Source organism: Parasteatoda tepidariorum, chromosome 9 (genome assembly GCF_043381705.1).
Source record: "Parasteatoda tepidariorum isolate YZ-2023 chromosome 9, CAS_Ptep_4.0, whole genome shotgun sequence".
NCBI lineage: Eukaryota > Metazoa > Arthropoda > Arachnida > Araneae > Theridiidae > Parasteatoda > Parasteatoda tepidariorum.
Window position 1 is genome coordinate 11,170,160 of NC_092212.1, and position 19,458 is coordinate 11,189,617.

Sequence of the window (19,458 nt, forward strand, 5' to 3'; positions counted from 1 at the left end):
ACGTATATATATGTAAAGAGAGAGAAATAATATAGATAGATAGAAAGGAACACTTACTTTCATTACACAGGTTACATTTTTGATATAACTGCTACAATATTTAGTAGTACCAAGGGATAATTTGAGCTCTCTCCCTTCAAATTCTACACCTTCAAATAATTTTAAAGCTCTCAGAGCTTCTTCATTTTTTTGATAAGTAATATATGCCCTTGCAAAGGGTGCCTAAAAAATAGAAAAACATATATATTTAAAAGGGGAAAAAATCTGTTAACACTTTGTATCAAGAAGAAAAATCCTGCCACCATACAAGTTGATATTGATTGCTATGGAAACAGGTTATTCCTTTCCATGATAGATGCAATGGAAAACAAGTTTTTTCACTTAGCAAGAATAGAAAGTAAAAAATAGAGAATGAACAAACAGGCAAAAAAAAAAAAATTACTGTAAAAATATATCTCAGTTTCGTTTTATCTCATCTGCTCATACCAAAAGGGAGTTTATGCTTTTTATAATATCCTCATAAAATGGATTAATCTTGTTATCATTGTATGGGACAATAATATTTTTGATGACAGGATTTCCTTTAAAACAATAATTAAATGAAGTCAATATCAACGAATTGCAACTTTTATTTCAATATAAATCAACTTATTCAAATGGTACCAAACGTCATGAAGAGTTTTCAACCAAAAATTTGCTGAGTTTTAATTTAAATGATAATAAATTCTCAACACTAATCAAAGGATAATTTTTCATCATCTTACTACTTACAAATGAAATAAACTTTCAAAAAAAAAATTATTTTAAAAAACAACAAATGACCTTGCAAATGTACTTTAAATAATGAAACACACATAAATCCTTCAATATAAAAATCCAATGAAATATAATTAATAAAACTTAGTATTTACTTAAAATTTTTACAAAGTTATTAAAAGGAAATATTGAATTAATCATAAATAGTATACTGTATGATGATCTAGAAGGTTATTTATACAACTTTCTAACAGAGCAATAAAAAGGGAAAGCAAAATAATTAATTTCAGAACATTGCAATTTTGCAAGATATTTTTCTCACATAATAATAATTTAAACTGTCAAAAACAGAATAAACTTTAATAACAACTTAAATTGTTATTTATTAGTTGATCAAGAAATATTTTGGTTTACAAGATAGAATTTTGAAAATATACCTAGTAGCCCACTAGAACTGGGAGATGTTAAAAATAGGCTTTTTTAATTAATTTGGCATTGTGATATTTTGTTATATCAATGATATAAATTTGGGAATTGAATAAATTTAAAATTAATGCACTTTTTGTCTGATTTTTGTAATAAACTTAATTTTCAATTACCTAACAAAATGCTATAAATTTGTCTAGTTATCAACAATTTGTTTTCATTCCTTAAAAAAATTAATAAATCACATCAGTGACATAACATTTTAAAAATAAAATAAGGCAGAACAACTAGAGCAGGTAAATGACATGCGGCAGAAATTAGCCTTCCACAGACTATGTCTCTAATTAAGTAATTATATCAAAATTAAAATGCACATTGAGACAACATCTATAAAAAGAAAGACTCGCTTTTCACATGTGTCTAAAACCAGTGGAACAATACTCTTCATCATACATGCAGACATCGATGCCTACAATGCATCAGGAAACACACTACACATAACAGGTACATCATAATTTATGATGCTTCGAAAAATATGTCATTTCAAACATCGGATTGGGGATGATTGCAAAACGATATTTTCCAATGCATTACCTAGACCTAATACCAGTAAATCCCCACCCCACATTTTAAAATTATGAGTTATAGTATTCACTCGTTAACTTGCTCACAACTGGTAATTTATAAACAGAAAAGCTATGACAAAAATTATAACTATTAACACTCTCAATCTTTAAGTCTCTACTTATGACAATTACAACAATTTCAATTAATCAACCATGAGAAAATCTAATTACTTATACTAAAAATTAGTATCACTGACTAATTCATGACTTACCAAAACTTTAACAAAATTAAGAGTACAAGTTACATTGTCCTTCATATAATTAACCCTAGATAACTAAAGCCAAATCAGTGTTACTCTGTAATTAAATTATTTGACTGGAAGATTATGAATAAACAATTTGCATAAATGACTATAAATACAAATGAAAGAAGTTTCATAATTTAAAAATTTAAGAATGTTAGCCAAGCTTGAAAGACTCAAAAACATTTTAAATTTAATTTTTGTAAACTTCTAAGATGTTCTAGTGCAATAGTAACATTCCAACAAAATTATCAAAAAGTATGCATTTATTTGATAAATGTTTAGCTATCTAGGGTTAAAAACAATTGTGGCAAACACAGTCATTTACACTAAAATTTCTTTTTTTCCCATAACAGTAGAAAACTATGGTTCAGGATTTTCTAAGCACCACTCTTCTACTTCATATGAATAGAAAATTCAAAATGGCATGATATATTTCAAAGTTTATTTTGATTTCATAATTCTTCCTGCAACATCTTCAACTTAAATGCTATTTTTTTTCATAAATGAATAATCAATACCATTTTATAGGTTCTAATGCTTCAAACAACTTGTATATACATTACAGTTTTATTTCATTGTTGCTATTCACACATAAAATGCATCATGATAATCCAGCAGCATTGTCTTTTCTTTTGGCAAATTTCAACAAAAAATTGATCTCCAGTATCTTGAAATGTATTTAACAAATAATTATTGTTGTATGTACTTATTAAACTTATGAAATTGAAATGAAATATAATGCAAATCTAAGAAAAATTCAACAACTGAATTATTCAAATTTTTCGTCTTCATGAATTCTTTTTTGTTCTTTTGAAATAATTGTTCAGAAACACATTCATAATTTTTTGAAAAAATTATTTACGGCAGCTTTTTTTGTGACCAGCAATCCACCATAAATAAATTTATTTTGGTTTCTGATTCAAATTCTGAAGTTGTTTAGATATTGACCTACTTACCAAGATCTATTCTCTTTTATAATTAAACATTATCCATCATCAAAAGGAAGAACTTCTTGGTCTTCCTTGTGCAATTGAGAGGAATAACTGTTGAAACAATGAAGACAACTTCTGGAACAAAATTATTTTACAATGATGTTCACTTAACGTTGAACGTAAATAAACATATGTCCTAAAACTCTTCATTAAAGTTCATACGTACGAGGATTCGGTAAACATTATACAAAGACCTTTTTTTACTTATTAGGAACAACTTTCCCCTTGAAGTACACACAAAATAAACACCAGGGATCTGTCCAGGCCGAATTTACTACCGTTTAGCGGTACCTTCACAAATTCAATTTTAGGTAAAATGGTATTTTCACAAATTCAACTTTAGCGTAAACGGTAATTTCACAAATTCAACTTTAGCAAAAACGGTAGTTTCACAAAATACTTTTGCTTAAAATTTTATTTTTGTATCCCTTAAGAAATGATAAGTCTATATTTTTACCATGTTTTTGTGGTGATTTTTTAATATAATTTTTAATTTTTCACAAATTATGCCTAAATTTTCACAATATAGGTACCTTTCAGAAAAACCTAGACAGACCCCAGAACACAATCAAAAATAAAATAAAAAAATGATGAGAATAAATAAAAGGTTGCTAAAAGTGATTAATGAAAATTAAATTTTACATTCCTTGATTTCTTTTTTATTTTTAGTTCTAAGAATGATTTTCTCTAAATATTATAAACATTTTATAACATTAAATTAATTCAGATTTTATTTCTTTTTAATTAAATATAAAAAAGTTCAGTAATTTTGTGACAAGCCAATTAGTAAGAAAGCAAAATAAAATTAAAATCCAGATTTTTTTCCAAATAAATAAATAAAAACTATTTAATACTAATTACTTGGAGCAGTGTTGCAACATGGGAATATTTCCTGGATCTAAATTGAATGTGGTACTTGATAACTCAAATTAAAGAGGTCATTTTTTTTTAATGAAACAGACATGTTTCAGCTCAAATGAAACTTAATTATAAAGATTAATTCCGAAACAAATTACTTCAATAATATTGCTATTAATTTTAATAATAAACTAATTTTCCATAATACTAAATAACTGAAATAAATCAATCCTACTTAGTAACTAAATATTCAACTTGTAGAATGATGAAAATGTGCCAATTTTTATGCAGTGCAAAACCTTTTATCAAGTATCGAAAGAAAGAAAAATATAGGATCAGGAATATGAGGACGACTACCATCCCTATAATTAAGTATTAATTAAGATAGCAGAAACAATTTAAAACAGTATGCTGTTTTCTATTTCCTTAAAAACTTAGAATTAGTTTGCTAAAAACTTAACTAAGAAGAAACAAAATTATATGAATAACATTAATTAATAATTTTCAAATAAAAAAAACTTAATGAGGTTATATACTGTTAAAAACTTTTGATCATTCACTTAAAGAAACAAATTTTTAGGGGGGGGAATAAGGATACTTTAACTATTTAGTCTTTTCAAGTCTACAAATCAATAATTAACTGCAACAATAAAAACTCTTGATTATACATTTGCAAATTTTATTTACAATATAACACTTTGACATTTACAATTCCCAGATGCTGGTATACATTTTTGAAAAATGAACAATTTTAAAAAATAAAATAAAAGAAATCAAACCAATTTTGAATTATCACTGGAAGGAAACCACAACCATAAACACACTAAAGAAGAAAGAAACATTCCCCCCCCCAACATATTGTAAAAGTTTTACAATATGGTCCTAACAAAAATTTTCAGAGTGGAAAAATAATGCTCCCTGACACCTTGGCAAAATCCATGTCTCTAAAAATATTCTTTAATTCTAATAACTACAAAATAGTATATCATAGGATTTTTATTTTGCATATTATCAAAATTCTTCCTTTAGCTTGTTATGGTCAGGTTCCTTTCAGAATATTACCAAGTGGGTGGAATGAGGTGGATCTTTTGGCTTCTACATTGGGAACCAAAAATAATTCTCATTTAGTACAAGGTTCGTCACATAACTTCTGAGTTGCGAATTAAAAATAATTCTCATAAGGTCAAGGTGGGTCACATTACTCCTGAGTTGAGAAGCCAAATTAATTCTCACTTCATTTTACAAATTGAATAGGGTCACTCTTTTGGGTCAGTACTCCTGAAATGCCAGTAGTGAAAAGGTTAAAAGCTGAAATAAAGCTAAATTACAATAAATTGATAAACTAAAATCAGAGAATGGAGTAAAACTATTTATTCATAACAACAAATGAATTTTAACTTCATAATAGCAATACAATAGACCGAAATATCTTAAAGGAATTAATCTACAAAAATATATTAAAATCATGACAGCAGTCAACTAATGACTGTAATTAAGTATAACTATTAATAGCTTTTAAAATAAAAATCTTATTTTTCTCAAAAATTCAATGCATTTAAAAAAAATTAAAATAATTTTTTTTTCACTCCAAGAATTTCTATAGTTTGTCTACTGCAAGAACTCCCCCGCCACAAATTCTGAGGCCGCCTGGTACTATGGAAACAAGAATAGCAGATTTCAGGGAGAGTAGTTTCTCTTCACTCAGGGCTAACACAATAGACAAAAGAAAAAGATTCCCTTTCTCTCGCCTATCCGAGCCTGTGACCCCATGCCCCTACTTAGAATAGTTATACCTCATTACCATTGTCACCACCATGAGTCCGGACGAATGGCACGGGGAGTTCCTACTTTAGACAAACTATAGAATATAAAATTCTAGGTCTCCCAGTGGTATTTTCAAATTCCTAGAGAATCGCATGGTTTTCTTCTTTCCAGAGAATATGGATGCACTGCACATAGAGTTTGTTCTTTAACATGCATTGTGGCACAAGGCAATATTGCATAATGATGCTTAAAAATAAACATTACAGTATCATTAACAAATATACAGCTCATTAATGATCCTGCATCTGTACACTTTAAAAAACATGAAAGTTAACTAATACATATAGCTTTACATAATATATATATAAAATTTTTGGAACAACTCAAAATAATTTATTTCTGCTGAAAAGAATTAGAATTCAACTCTCTTGTAACAATATCATAAAACATGTTTCATTATCAAATAACAAAGACACTAACAATTAAGTAGTAAAGAGAAAGTAGAGCATTTTAAAAGTTACCAGTGAAAACAAATTTATTAAGGTTCTTATAAGATTCCTTCCATTTACTATTTTATAAGTGATACATTTTACTTAAAAATGAGACAAATGGAATTATAATAAAAATGTAAAACTTATTACACTTCTTAAAAGCTATTATGTTACAGTTTTAATTCATAAGACGATAAGTGGGGAAAAATCATAAAAATCTGAAACTTAGATATCTTCAGCAATAAAAATTCATATTTAAACAATTATAAATTTGGCTAATAAGTATAATTGAAAAACAGTTGCAGAACAATTTTCTCATCCTTAGAAGTAGGGAAAAAAACTTAAAAGAATCTGGACTTTTTTATTTTCCAAACTTTATCAATACAGAATAATTTTAAATACTCTTAATAGTACACATTAAACAACAGAAGAAAGATCACTTACTTTTTGACCTGCATAGTTTTTTGATGAGTTTAATACAGATACTTTCTTTACATGACCAGCTTGCTTGAATATACTTAAAAACCTTTGGTATGATTTGGGATCTTTACTAAAATTCAGAGGTAATTCATTTACAAATATAAGGTTCTTTCTTACAACTCTAAAATGAAAGAGAAAAGTATAAGCTTGAAAAACTGTTTAATTGAAGGAGAGCAATAAAAGACTAAAATTAGACATAAATTGTAAGAAGAGAAAAAAATAATTCTTGTTTATCATCGAAATCATAAGTGAGTATATGTTAAAAATTCGTAAAATTGCAACGTGCAGTAAAGTATAAATAAAATATTAAGATTTGACTTCAATTCTGGCTTCAGACTATGTCAAAGAAAAATCAAAACATTTTTCAAAATTATCAGGGCATTTTTGAAACAGTCTGCATAGATTAGACAACTTTTAAAAAAGGCAAACTAGAAAGAAGTATTTAATAATTTGCTCTATTTAACCTACTGGCGGTTTAACAAACGGGCGAAATTAGGATAATGTTTATCCTTGACTTTTTATTTCCCAAAACCGGTTTTGCTAAGCGGAGAACACTGCAGTTTAAAATAAAACTTTTTACCAGCAGAACCATCAATGAGTTTAATGCATTTAAACAAGGTTCTCACTCAAATTCGGGGGGGGGGGGGNTATTAGGGGGGAAAATGATTAATTTATGAAGCATAAACAATTACAGAGATCTGCTACTCTGCTTCTTCTGTCCAGTGCTTTTGCTTTGTGAGGCTAACACTAATTGTCAAAAGAATTTTATTTAGCTTAAGATATTGATTTTTGTTTTAATCATCTTGAAGTGACGGCCAATACTATACCAGGCATTTGATTGCACTCCCTGATGGGTCAATGTGAGGGAAATGCAAATAGAGTTAGTGTGGCAGATTTATCACTTTCAAAAGACAGTGAGAAATTCTATTAACTCTCCACGTTTAGCTCAGTTTTTATACTTTCTGGTCCTGAAATACGGGGCGATTTTTAAGTTACTTTCAGTTTAGTATTTTTCATTTTAAGTGATTTTTTCACCACTAAATATCAAAAATTATAAGTATGATATAAAATGCAACGTTAAAACATCAATCTACTGGTTACTATATTAAAAAGTAGGTGTTACTATCTTCCTTCAATGAATTTTTCTATATAATTTGCGAAATTCCCGAACCCTCTAGTGCCACCTAGTAGCGAAAATAAGCATCAGATGATGGTTTTGGATGATGGTCGTACACGGGGAAATGGCGGGATCCGTATTGAAATCAGGGAAAAAATTTCTTTTTCCCTGTTACCTGTAGTGGGGAACGAAGCAGATACCCCGCTCAAATCGTGGAAGCCGTACGCGGGGGGTTAAGTCAGGTAGTAAAAAAGTCATATTTATTGCATCATAAATTTCAGTAAAACGAGCACTGCTTAGGAGTTGGGGTTGGCTAGTGATAGCAAGCAGGGGGTTGAGCCCTCTAGTATATCCTACTTTTTGTCAGTAAAAATTCATTTTAACAGAAATTATATAAATTAGAATGAAGAATTAAAATTCTTTGATCTCGAGGGAGGTTGGACCTCCAAAAGTAAACCTGAACACAACCTTAAGTCCATCCTACATAATTTGTTGCTGACTTTGTTTAATATAAAAAAATAAGCGTAAAGATATTAGATCCATACTCTGTGATTATCCAAAGCTATTTTTCAAAAAATCTATATTTTGTATTCTTAGAAAATATTTTATTTAGATGTATTTTAAATTTTGAACATTTATATTTTGAAGAATATTTTTTTGAAGAATTAATTTTTTACACACTATTAACTAACAATAAGTGTTTTACTTCTTAATCAACTTATAAGAAATGTTTGCAAGAGGCTGCGTTAATAAATTAAAACAAACAAAAGTATTTCTAAAATGGTATAAATTTTGAACATTTTGTTTATTATGTCTATAATATAAATCACAATATAAATAAATAAATAAATAAAAAAAAAACAGCCTATTTTATTACTTATTTTGTTACTAAGCATATGGTGTTTAAAATGTATTTTATGCTTTAGAGTAAAGCTGTGAAATTTAGATAATTCATCCTGAATAAAAGCTGAAGCAAACAGCTCTTGTTTATAGTAAGGAAATAGAATTAGCTATTGTCTTTTAAAAATTTAACTATGTGCATTGAACTGTGGTATTTTATTTAAATACAAAAAAAATATAGGGCAAATTTTGTATGATACTAATCATAAGCTTTAACCTTCCTACACCCTGACCACTGCCTTTGTATCATTTGAGTTAAATGAAAATGTCTGCTTTACCTGCAACATTTTGAATGTGCTTCATTAAAAAAATTTGTATTCTATAAAAGGGTCATTCAAATATTTCGTAAGCATGTTTTACTGGATTTCCGGAATTCTTTAAAAAAAATTTTTCTCTACTTTTCTTGCCCCAACTTTGCAATAATTTTATTTTAAATTTTCCTAGCGTAATTTCATTCCAATTTTTTAAAGTAAATTTTAAAAATATTCCGAAAATAAGGGTATTTTTATGCCTCTCATGCAAACATAGCTCATAATCCTCTCTCTTTTCTGAAATATAAGCATTTAACAAACCCCTTTCCTGCATAAAAACTTATTTTATATTTGAATGAATCCAATGTTTCTGTTGGTTAATGAAATTTTAAATTAATTTATATTTTGTAACCTTACAAAAAATCTATTTATTAATATAAACTTTCGAACCTATTTTTTAAATTTCAAAAAAATGGCTTGTATTAGTCAATATAAATTTGTTGTAATATTATGGACTTATACTTTAAATGTTCCTTTCAAATTGTTTTTGGCTGTATGTTTATTTTATCTTTTTTTTTTTAGAAAATAGCTAAAAAAAATTACTATTAATTATAATACACTTTTTTCTGTCTGTAATGATTTTTGACTAAAAAAAAAACTATCTTATGATACTGCAAAAACGATAATTTTATTGCTTCATTTATCCTTTGCATAAAAATAAGTAATAATTTCATACAGTTTTTAGAATGATTGTATTTAATATATGAATGCAGACGATATTCATCCAAACACCTTTTACTTGAATTAGCAAAGTATTACACCTGAATATGTATGGCAATAATTTAGCAAGCATTCATACTAATCTAAATATATGCAAGAGCTTAAACTTAAGAACTGTTTGTGAATATGTTCCTTAATTAATAGAAATGTTATAATACATGCAGAAACACGACAGACAGAAGACATATTTTTTTTTTTTGTATTAAGAATATGCTTAATCTGTGCATTTATTGATGATATTATGAAGAATAAACAAATTATTTTATTCTAGCTGTTCCCATGGATAAAACAAATTGAAAGGAAAATCTCAAATAAAATACATTCCCAGGAGAAAAAATAGTATCCTTTTAGAATAAGATAAGCACATAAATTATTTGTTAAAGAACTTACCTGACATCAGCAAGCAGCTTTCTGTCTTCAGCTAATTTTTGTTTCTTTTTTACATCTTCTAGCTTTTTTTTATTTTTTAATTTTTGTAATCTACAAATGAAAAAAAATAATTAACAATTTGACAATTGTAAAGTACTGGTAAAATACTTCTACTTCATAAAACTTTAAAGAACTGAGATTAAAAGGAATAATAAATTAAGTTATTATTGCAAAACAAATTGCATAGCTGCCAACATGGGTAGGAAAAAATCCAGTAGATTTTGCGAAATATAAATTTCATGATAATTGCTGCATAATGTACTATATATTTTACACAGAGGAAATTTTAGTGGTTTTTAAGGTCATCAAAATAAAAAAACTGCAATATTTTACAGTAATGATTGATGATAAATGAACTTGAAATAATATGTATTGTTTACTCATAATACTGAATAGTTAATAAACATTTAATTCATCAGAGATTAATTAATTTATAAAGGGAGCTCTGAATGAAAAAAAATTAAACATTTTAGAACAAAAAATGATTTAAGCTGATTTCTATAAGTGAGACTAGCTTCATTATGTAGTTGTAATACATATATAAATATTCAAGCAAGCAATAATCAGTGCAAAAATGCTATTTCAATAGGAGTTTTTTTAGGAAACTTATTCAATTTTAAGGAATTTTTTAAAATTGTACAAAAACCAGGAGAATTTTAATTAAATCAGTAGAGTTGGCAGTCATGAATTTGCATCAAAAGTACTCAGTACAGCTGCTGCTGCACAGCATTGTACTTTAATTGCTGTAGAGCAGGATGAAGGAGTAATATGAATGCATATATTTCTATAATAATGAATTGAAAAATTATTCTTTACCTTAATGATCCTGCATAAATGAAATACAATAAATAAAAACATATCTATACATTGAAATTTTTTTATAAATATTTTTCAAGTATGTTAATTACGAAGCAAATTAAACAAGCACCACATTGTTAAAATATGTGATTATTCTAACAATAAATTGACTGAAAACTTATAATTTGAAGAAATAAAGTTCCTCAAATACTTTGAAAGAGTAAGTTGACTTAAAAATAAAAGACGTAAGACAGAGCAGATTTTAAAACATTTATTAATTAACACATTAACTAGTATTTTGAATATAAATTTCGAATTTTATCTTTTTTTAAAACAATCAGAAAAATTTTAATGGTTATTTTTTTTTTAAATATTTCAATATCAACATAATTTTGATATATTAGCTTTTATTGCTTTATAAGATCATTTGTATTATGCACTGTTTGAAATGCTTTTAGTTTTTACAAAATATTTAAATACTGTACAAAATTTTCATACAGAAATACTTATATGTATTCTTTATGTTGCTAATTTGTTAAATGTAAAGTTATGCTAGAATCAACTCTAAATAAGTAACAAACGCATTATCTTTTCCTCAGAACATCCTTTCTTTGATGAAATCAAAACAGATCTAGCACATGCATCAAATGTGAAAGTAACCAGTGGTTATAAAACGCATGGCGTCTCTTATTGGGTGACGACAAGGTAATACTGAATAGAATTGGCTGATGCCTGACACTAAGAGTGAAGCAAAGTGTATACAATGAACGCAGTTTATTACAGAAAAGAAGCCAAACAAGAAAATCTAAGTGTTCACACTGCCTAAAGAGCATAATATACATGCAACTGACATTTTTTTCAGATATGAAATATTCACTATAAAAATGGCGAAGATATTACTTAAAATGCATAAGATTTTACCCTTTTTTCAATTTTTATAACTCATTAAAAAAATCAACAGTATAGTCATTAGAATATAATGGATCCATAAGTGTAATATAGTGTTTCATTACAAATTGATCTAAAATAGGGTAAAAATATGATCCTTTTTATTTGTACAATCGCATGCATAGCATTTAATCATTTATTAAAGATATATAACATCGATCAGGCTGAAGAACAGTGAAAATTCAAGATGTTATTGTCTGAACAAGACAATGAGAACCCATCCTCACACATGTATACAGTAGTAAATCTAAATAATTACAAAATTTGAAAGTATTTTCAGAACAGGTTCGAGGTTCACTGCAGAAAGGCAGAAAATGGGGTGCGAATGCAGAAAGTTTCTGAAAATGACGAAGAGTTTGCAGTTATAGATATGCGATCAATCAGGGCAAGTGCTATGAAAGTGTAGGAACAATTAAAGAAAATATTGCCATGTCAGCAATGAACTTTGACAAAACCTAGATGAAAAGTGGATGGCAGAATTTTTTTTAAAAAACAAATAGGAAAATTATGTAAATTGGCAGAAGAATCACATCTAGGTCACATTAAGGTCTGTCCAGGTTTTTTTTTTTAGAGGTACCTTTGTGACAATTTAGACATAATTTGTGAAAATTAAAAGTAACATTAAAAAATGAAATCCAAAATATGGTAAAATAAGAAATTTTCAAAAATTGCCCCTACAAATAAAAATCATTTATGACTGGTAAATTTCTATATATTTTTCCCCATATATTGAAAAATAATTTTGCTATTGTAAAATTTCGAGCTTAAAATTGTATCCAAATTTAAAAATCTATTGTCCATAGTTAAATTTCAACTTGCTATTAACAGTACTAGATATCAAAGTTATTTTCATTATTTGAACATTTTCGATAAGGTCACAGAGAAAAAAGTTTCATAGGGGAAAAAATTTTTCATAAAAAAATAAAGGTCTGTTAAAATTTACAATAAAGCTAAAGATAATGTTTGAATGTTTAGAATCATGTTCAAATTTTGATTTCCTGTATAGTTTATAGAGAGAGAACCTCGTTGCTTCATTTAAAAAAAACTTTGGTATTTATATATATATTTTTTATAGGGATACAAAAAAAAATTTAAGAGGCGGAGAATCTTAAAACATGCTTTTTTTTAAAAAGTATCTTGTGTTTTCCTAAGTGGAATTTGTGAAGGTTACGCTCAACGGTAGTAAATTTTCCCTGAACAGATCCTTGCACATGTATGAAACCTAGATATTTTGCTTATGAAGATTCTTAAATACCTGTTATTCTGTTATAGGAAGATATTCTCATACGTCAAAATCAGAGAAATTTCACTATTTAGTTTAGTAGGCCCGAAAGACGCACATTTCCTTATACATAATAAATTTACTATAATTTCTTGGGATACACTCAGTAAGCAATAAAATAAACTGCAATTAAAACTAATGAAATACATACTGTTCAGCAGAAAGTGGCTCAAATTTTGCAGGATTTTCTGAATAGGTCTGTAGGAAAATAAAAATATTATTTCTTACATTTAGTATCCTGCAATAAGGTGAAAATTAAATATGGGGAAACACAAATATTTCATTTAGTGGAACTGATAACAAAATATTTTTAAATCTGCATAAAATTACTCCGATTAAAAAAAAAACTCATTAAGCAAAGTTTTCCCATCATCAACATGAATGACATAGTGTTCATAATAAACCTGACTTGCTTTTATTAAAATATCTGCCCAAAATTAATTTTAGATATAATTTTCCCCTTAATGTAAATACAGTGCACTCCTGATTATCGGGGTTAATCACCGGGACAGGTCGCACGGACAATCGAAAAACACGGATAATCCGAAAACTCCTTTTATTAAAGAAAAATTCAATATCAGTACAAAAAATATAAAAATTACTGACATTTGCATGCATAACATCAAACTAGGAATTTTCCTTATTAAAAAATGCGTAATGCATCTTCGCCATATAGCGATCCACATATTTTACGAACCGCAGTAATGTCACCGTAATCAAATCTAATAAAGATTCAACAGAGCAGCAGAATGAGAAATTATATTTCATTCAGTTACTACAACTTCTGCATCAGTTACTATCACCACTATTTGATTTAACAACATAACGATGTCTTCATCAGTCAAATACTGGAAGCCAGGCTCACATGCATCACTTTGAAACCAATCTTCTAAATTTTCTTCATCAAGAATGTCAAAACCTTCGATTTCTTTTGCTTGTTCGAGAATACTGTTATCATATTTCTCTTGAACATCTGAAGAGGATTGTTCATCAAGCGGTATCATCTTTCTCCAAGATTGTGATAACGTAGAGGATTTTACCTTTGACCATTCTGCTGATGTTCCATATACTGCAATCCAATAATGAATATTGCTTCCAAAAATTTGGTAGTGTTATAACTTCATGAATCAATTTTTTTTAATCTTGAAAATGTTTCTCTTTATATTTTTTGTGTGACTCCGGAATGAGCACGGATAATCGAGAGTGTACTGTATAAATTAACATTATCAATAATATATAGGAAACTGATACTAAACTAATTTTAGAAGACTTGGTTTAAATTTAAAATCAATACTATTAAATATTTAAAAACAGATTTTTTATACAGATTCCCTCAAAAAAATAATAATTTTTAACACTTTATCTTCCAAATAAGCTTCAAAAACCATTTTTTCATCTTTTTTTTGCTCATCTGATAAATTTCAATATGCAAATAACCCTCAAAAATTAAATATTAAATTAAAATAATGTCAACAAAGCACACATTTTCTATAGTTATATTATTGAATAAAAATACCTGAAAAGATAGATTCATTTGATATAGTACAAAGAGAAGAACTATAAAGATAATGAAAAACAAGTTAACTTACTCTTCTACACAGGGGACATTTCGGATCATTTTCATTAGTTCTTATAGTATTCCAACAGAAAAGACAAACCTACATTTTTAAAAAATATTGAAAATTGCATCATCAAAATTACAATTTCTGAATACATGAGACATACCAACTACAGGGTATCTGCTACATTTTAGATTTTCAAATTCATGACTAATTCTAAGAATTTTTCATGACTTAACAAAGTTGCTGTTTTCTCCAACAAAAACGCAACAATAAATTTAAAAAAGCATTATAATAACATTATTCAAAATAGGCATGCATAACCAAAACTATTATACTCTTCATCTTCATATTTATAGATTTTAAACTTAAAAAACAGAGTAAGGAAAGAGTTGAAACAATAAAATAGCTGAAAAAAATACAAAAGTAAANTTATTCGAAATAGGCATAACCAAAACTATTATACTCTTCATCTTCATATTTATAGATTTTAAACTTAAAAAACAGAGTAAGGAAAGAGTTGAAACAATAAAATAGCTGAAAAAAATACATAAGTAAAATTTTTTTTTTCATGCAGAATTATATTCTAAAGATACTTTTCTTGTTCATCAGAAAGGAAAGAAATACTCCTGATTTTTCTGTTCATTTTGAAATAAAAAATATTCGCCAATCACTGATTTGCGTCAACTAGAATTTTAAATTGATAAAATTTAAAAAAAATAAAAATTCTTAAATCACAGAAGAGAGTTTAAAGGATAATTCGATCTAGAAATGATATACTGAGTGGTGATTTTGTTAGAAATTCAGATATTTGGAACAGGATGAAATTGGGGGGAGGGAGATTCCATTTTAAAAATTAGATTTTTCGGAGACCTAAATCCATGATTTTTTTTAAAAAAATAGTAAAAATCATGACATTTCACGACAAATTTTGTTCAATACCGAAATTCATGACTTTCCATGATTTTTTATGACTTTCCAAGTGCGTAGATACCCTGCAACTAACTTTATTTGCTTTGAATTTTAATCATGCAAACCACTCATATTTAACACTAAAAAATTTAATAAGCTTTAGGATTTCAAGTTTAAAGCAAAATAAAAAATTATATTTAAAACTAAAAGATAAAAAACATAGATAGATATTACTTTCTTCATAAGTAATAACCAAATAGTGGTTACATTTGGAGCAAGAAAAGTTAATTACCGTTAGAATTATTTTTTAGATGTTTTGATAATTGATCTACAGTTTTGAACCATAAATCTACAGTCCAAAACTCAGATTTCCTTAAAATCAATATGTATACAGTTACTTTGAATCAGGGTTGGCGTTTTGGACGTCCTAACTGGTTTTGGACAGGACGTGTGGGTTTTACTGTCTTAAACTGGATAAAACTGTCTTAAAGTGTCCAAAACCTTGAACTTTAGTAAAAGGTAAAAATTCTATAGGTGTAACCATTGTACACATAATAATTACATGTATCAATAAATATTTGATATTTTTTATACAATTTACTTTTAACTTATTAAAGAAAAATAATATAATATAATAGGAAAAGGTTTATATTTTTTGAAGCCCCACAATTCATTGAACAACAAAAGTGAATATCTAAATAAATATGTTTTTTATACTAATAATGTTTTTGCATAAGGATAAATAATGTAATATTGAGTAATAATAATAATTTTAAAAAAAATACTAAATTTGTTTAAAAATTAACCTTTTACTTTTCACAATATTTTTTTTAAATTTTTTTATAATTTCTGCATCACAGGATGATATAAAAAAGACATCTGTTAAAAAAAAATGTTTTTAAATCTAAATATATTAGTTTATTGGATTAGTTAATTGGAAATACAAAATGACTGAAAAATGAATTAACAGTTTTGAAGGGTATAACATTGTTTTCAGTTACTGACACTGGTGATATATCACCACTATGCTAAAAGAATCAAACATGAATGAAATAAAAGTATTCTTGAATAGTACTATAGATAAATAAACCTGTTTATGACTAACCAAGCACTTAGTCCCTAATAGCTTAACCTGTATGGCAAGGTCAAACTTCAGTTATGTACTATTGAATGAGAGGACCAATTGAACTTGATTACTGATTAATCTTCCTTTGTTTAATGTTTAAATTGAAGAGTCAAACAATATTAATAAAACATTATACTTTTAAAAACAAATATTCTCCAGTAGATTTAATTATCAATATGTTATTAGTTTTATGTTTATTTTACCTTTTACATATTGTTCAGATAAAATTGTGACATAATTTGAGTAAAAGGGTTTTGGACAGTTTAAGGCAGTTTTGGACAGGACGGTTTAAACCATGGATTAATCCATTTTGTATTAAACCTTGCCAACCCTGCTTTGAACATAGCATATAATGAAAAAAAAAATCTAATCTAGTTAAAACCTAAATAGAGATTAAAGTTGGAGCAAGATTAATTTAGTTATTTTCAGAATTATAATAGGTTTTGCATGGTTAAGTAATTTATACAGTTTAGAGCTGTATTGGACCATAAATACTTGCCAAAACTCTGATTCCATACTTACTAAAAATAAAATTAAAGGTAAAGACAACAAATAAAAAAAGTACATTACAAATTAGCAAAAAACTTAATCCAATCTAAAATTACAAACATCTGTTAAACTAGTTTTCCTTTGTATTAAACATAACTAAAAAAAAAAAAAAAATTTCAAAATATAGTAAACATAATGTGAAATACCAAGAAGAAAACAAAATACAGGAACAGGAAGTAAACAAAGAAGCATTGAGAATAAACGTTGGTATTACCTTATAACCACAAGGACATGGCAAGAAATTCAAGTCGTCAGGGTCCAACTCTTCACAACATAATGGACACTGTATCAAAAAACAAATTTAAAATTTTCATTAGAAGTTTTACCAACACTACTTGTTATTTTTAATTTATTTTTCCCCAATAAACACCATTTTTTTACCAAGAAACTATTTATTTTCTATTCTAAGCTTTTAAAAATCTATGATCAAATTGAAATTTCTAACTTGATTAATTATTTTGTTGAAAATTTTCCATTATGTATTTCTGTGAATAATTTAAATAAATTTAAATTTTTGTGAAAAAACTTTTTTTCTAAAAACAATTCATTACTCTGACAGTGATTGTGCTAGACTTTGAAAGCTGCAGGTCTAAAAGACCCAGGATATTCAAACTTTTGAGTTCTTTTTTAACTAAAGAGTGTACTTATTTTTTTAAAAACATTCAGTAATTTATATTCTTTTTTGAAAGACTTTTTTTTGCGACAGCAGTCTGAGCTGAAATCACCATAATTGTAGCAAATTTATCAACACATATTGTTTTTTTACATTATTTATAATTTTTTTTTTTACAATGCAAGCAGAAAAGGTATTTATTTCAGGTTGCGTAGCCAAGTCTTTTGACAAAAAATAAGCACCTTTAAAGTACTTACTTTTCAAGCATTCAAAAAATATTTTTAAGCGCTATATACATTAACAAAAAGCCAAAATAATTTTAAAAGATTTTGCATGATCATGATAAAATAACTAGTTTCTGACAAAAAACTCTTTTTGTGATTATATTAGCCATTATAAAATGATCAAGAGATTTTTTGGTGTGATATTAGAGGGTGGAAAATGAAGCCTGAAATTGAGAATATCTTTGAGATTATTGATTTCTAAATTGAGATCATTGCACTCTCACTTACAAAATGCAACAGAGTTGCATTTCGTAAGTGAGAGTGCAATAATCTCACCGAACCCAGTTCAGTAGACGTACATGCGGACTCGCTAGTACTTCATTAAACATGTAAAATGATTGGCGCTTTCATGCGCTATGGACAGATGGTACATCAAAATGGATTTAGGTTGAATAAATTGCGAAAATGTTAAATAGAAAAATGTGAAAAGCACACCTTTGCATAAGTATTTTTCTAGTATAAACAAAAAGATTTCTAAGAGAGATTATACAGCAAAACTGTAACCCAATGAATTACATCAATCAAAAGTTCAAAGATCTGTAGTACCTATTAAAAGGAAAGGCAGGCCCCTTCTGTTTTATTATGCATTTAATAAATTCTAACAAATTACTTTGTTTAGAAACTGTAGCAAGTTAATTTAGCAAGATTTACTCTGGGAGTTGAGAGACAGAATAATTAATCACTTAAAAAAACAAAATCCTGAAATAAGCAATGGGTAGAGTTTATGCGAAACATATTTGAGTATTCCACAACCCCGGATATAAACAACCTTGTCTTAAGAGTACATTATATAATTATCAAGATACATTCTAAAATCAGATGAATACCAAAACCAATAGGATAACAACAATAATAATAAATATTACACTTACACATTATGATAAATATTTTCAATGCATAAAAGTAAAAATATTTACCTTCTCAATCTTCTCCATTTTTTTAGACTTCTTGGACTTTTTAGTTTTAGAATCTGCAATTTCTAGAATATTTTCTATGAAGAACTAAAATGGAAAATTTTATAATGTTAGGCAATGAACAAATTATATAAAAAAATTTCCTCTAAATCTTTTCGTTTAAAGAGAAAAAAAGTAAACAATTAGAAAGCAACAAACACCACATGTTAGCTTATGTAAGAGAAGGAATTATATGACACACATTTTTTAACTTAGAAAACATTTATAAATATGCAGTATATTATGTGCACGGTTTCTGTGAATGTTTTTAAGCAAAACGTTCATGATGGTATAGCCTAAACAAAGGTCACAAGGCCAT

The 19,458-nt window shown here is 27.2% G+C and overlaps 1 protein-coding gene across 2 annotated transcripts in view; it reads right to left on the reverse strand.

Moving 5' to 3' along the window:
* The window catches only part of LOC107450683 (myb-like protein Z), a 41,655-nt gene that overhangs the window by 19,246 nt on the left and 2,951 nt on the right, over window positions 1-19,458 (reverse strand). For both annotated transcript variants that reach the window (XM_016066537.3, XM_016066535.3), the window contains exons 2-8: window positions 19,104-19,187; window positions 17,504-17,572; window positions 14,733-14,801; window positions 13,295-13,341; window positions 10,077-10,166; window positions 6,603-6,759; window positions 58-222 (exon numbers count right to left, since the gene is read on the reverse strand). In XM_016066537.3, coding sequence (XP_015922023.2) covers window positions 58-222; window positions 6,603-6,759; window positions 10,077-10,166; window positions 13,295-13,341; window positions 14,733-14,801; window positions 17,504-17,572; window positions 19,104-19,187 — 681 coding nt within the window. The remainder of the gene's footprint in view (window positions 1-57; window positions 223-6,602; window positions 6,760-10,076; window positions 10,167-13,294; window positions 13,342-14,732; window positions 14,802-17,503; window positions 17,573-19,103; window positions 19,188-19,458) is intronic.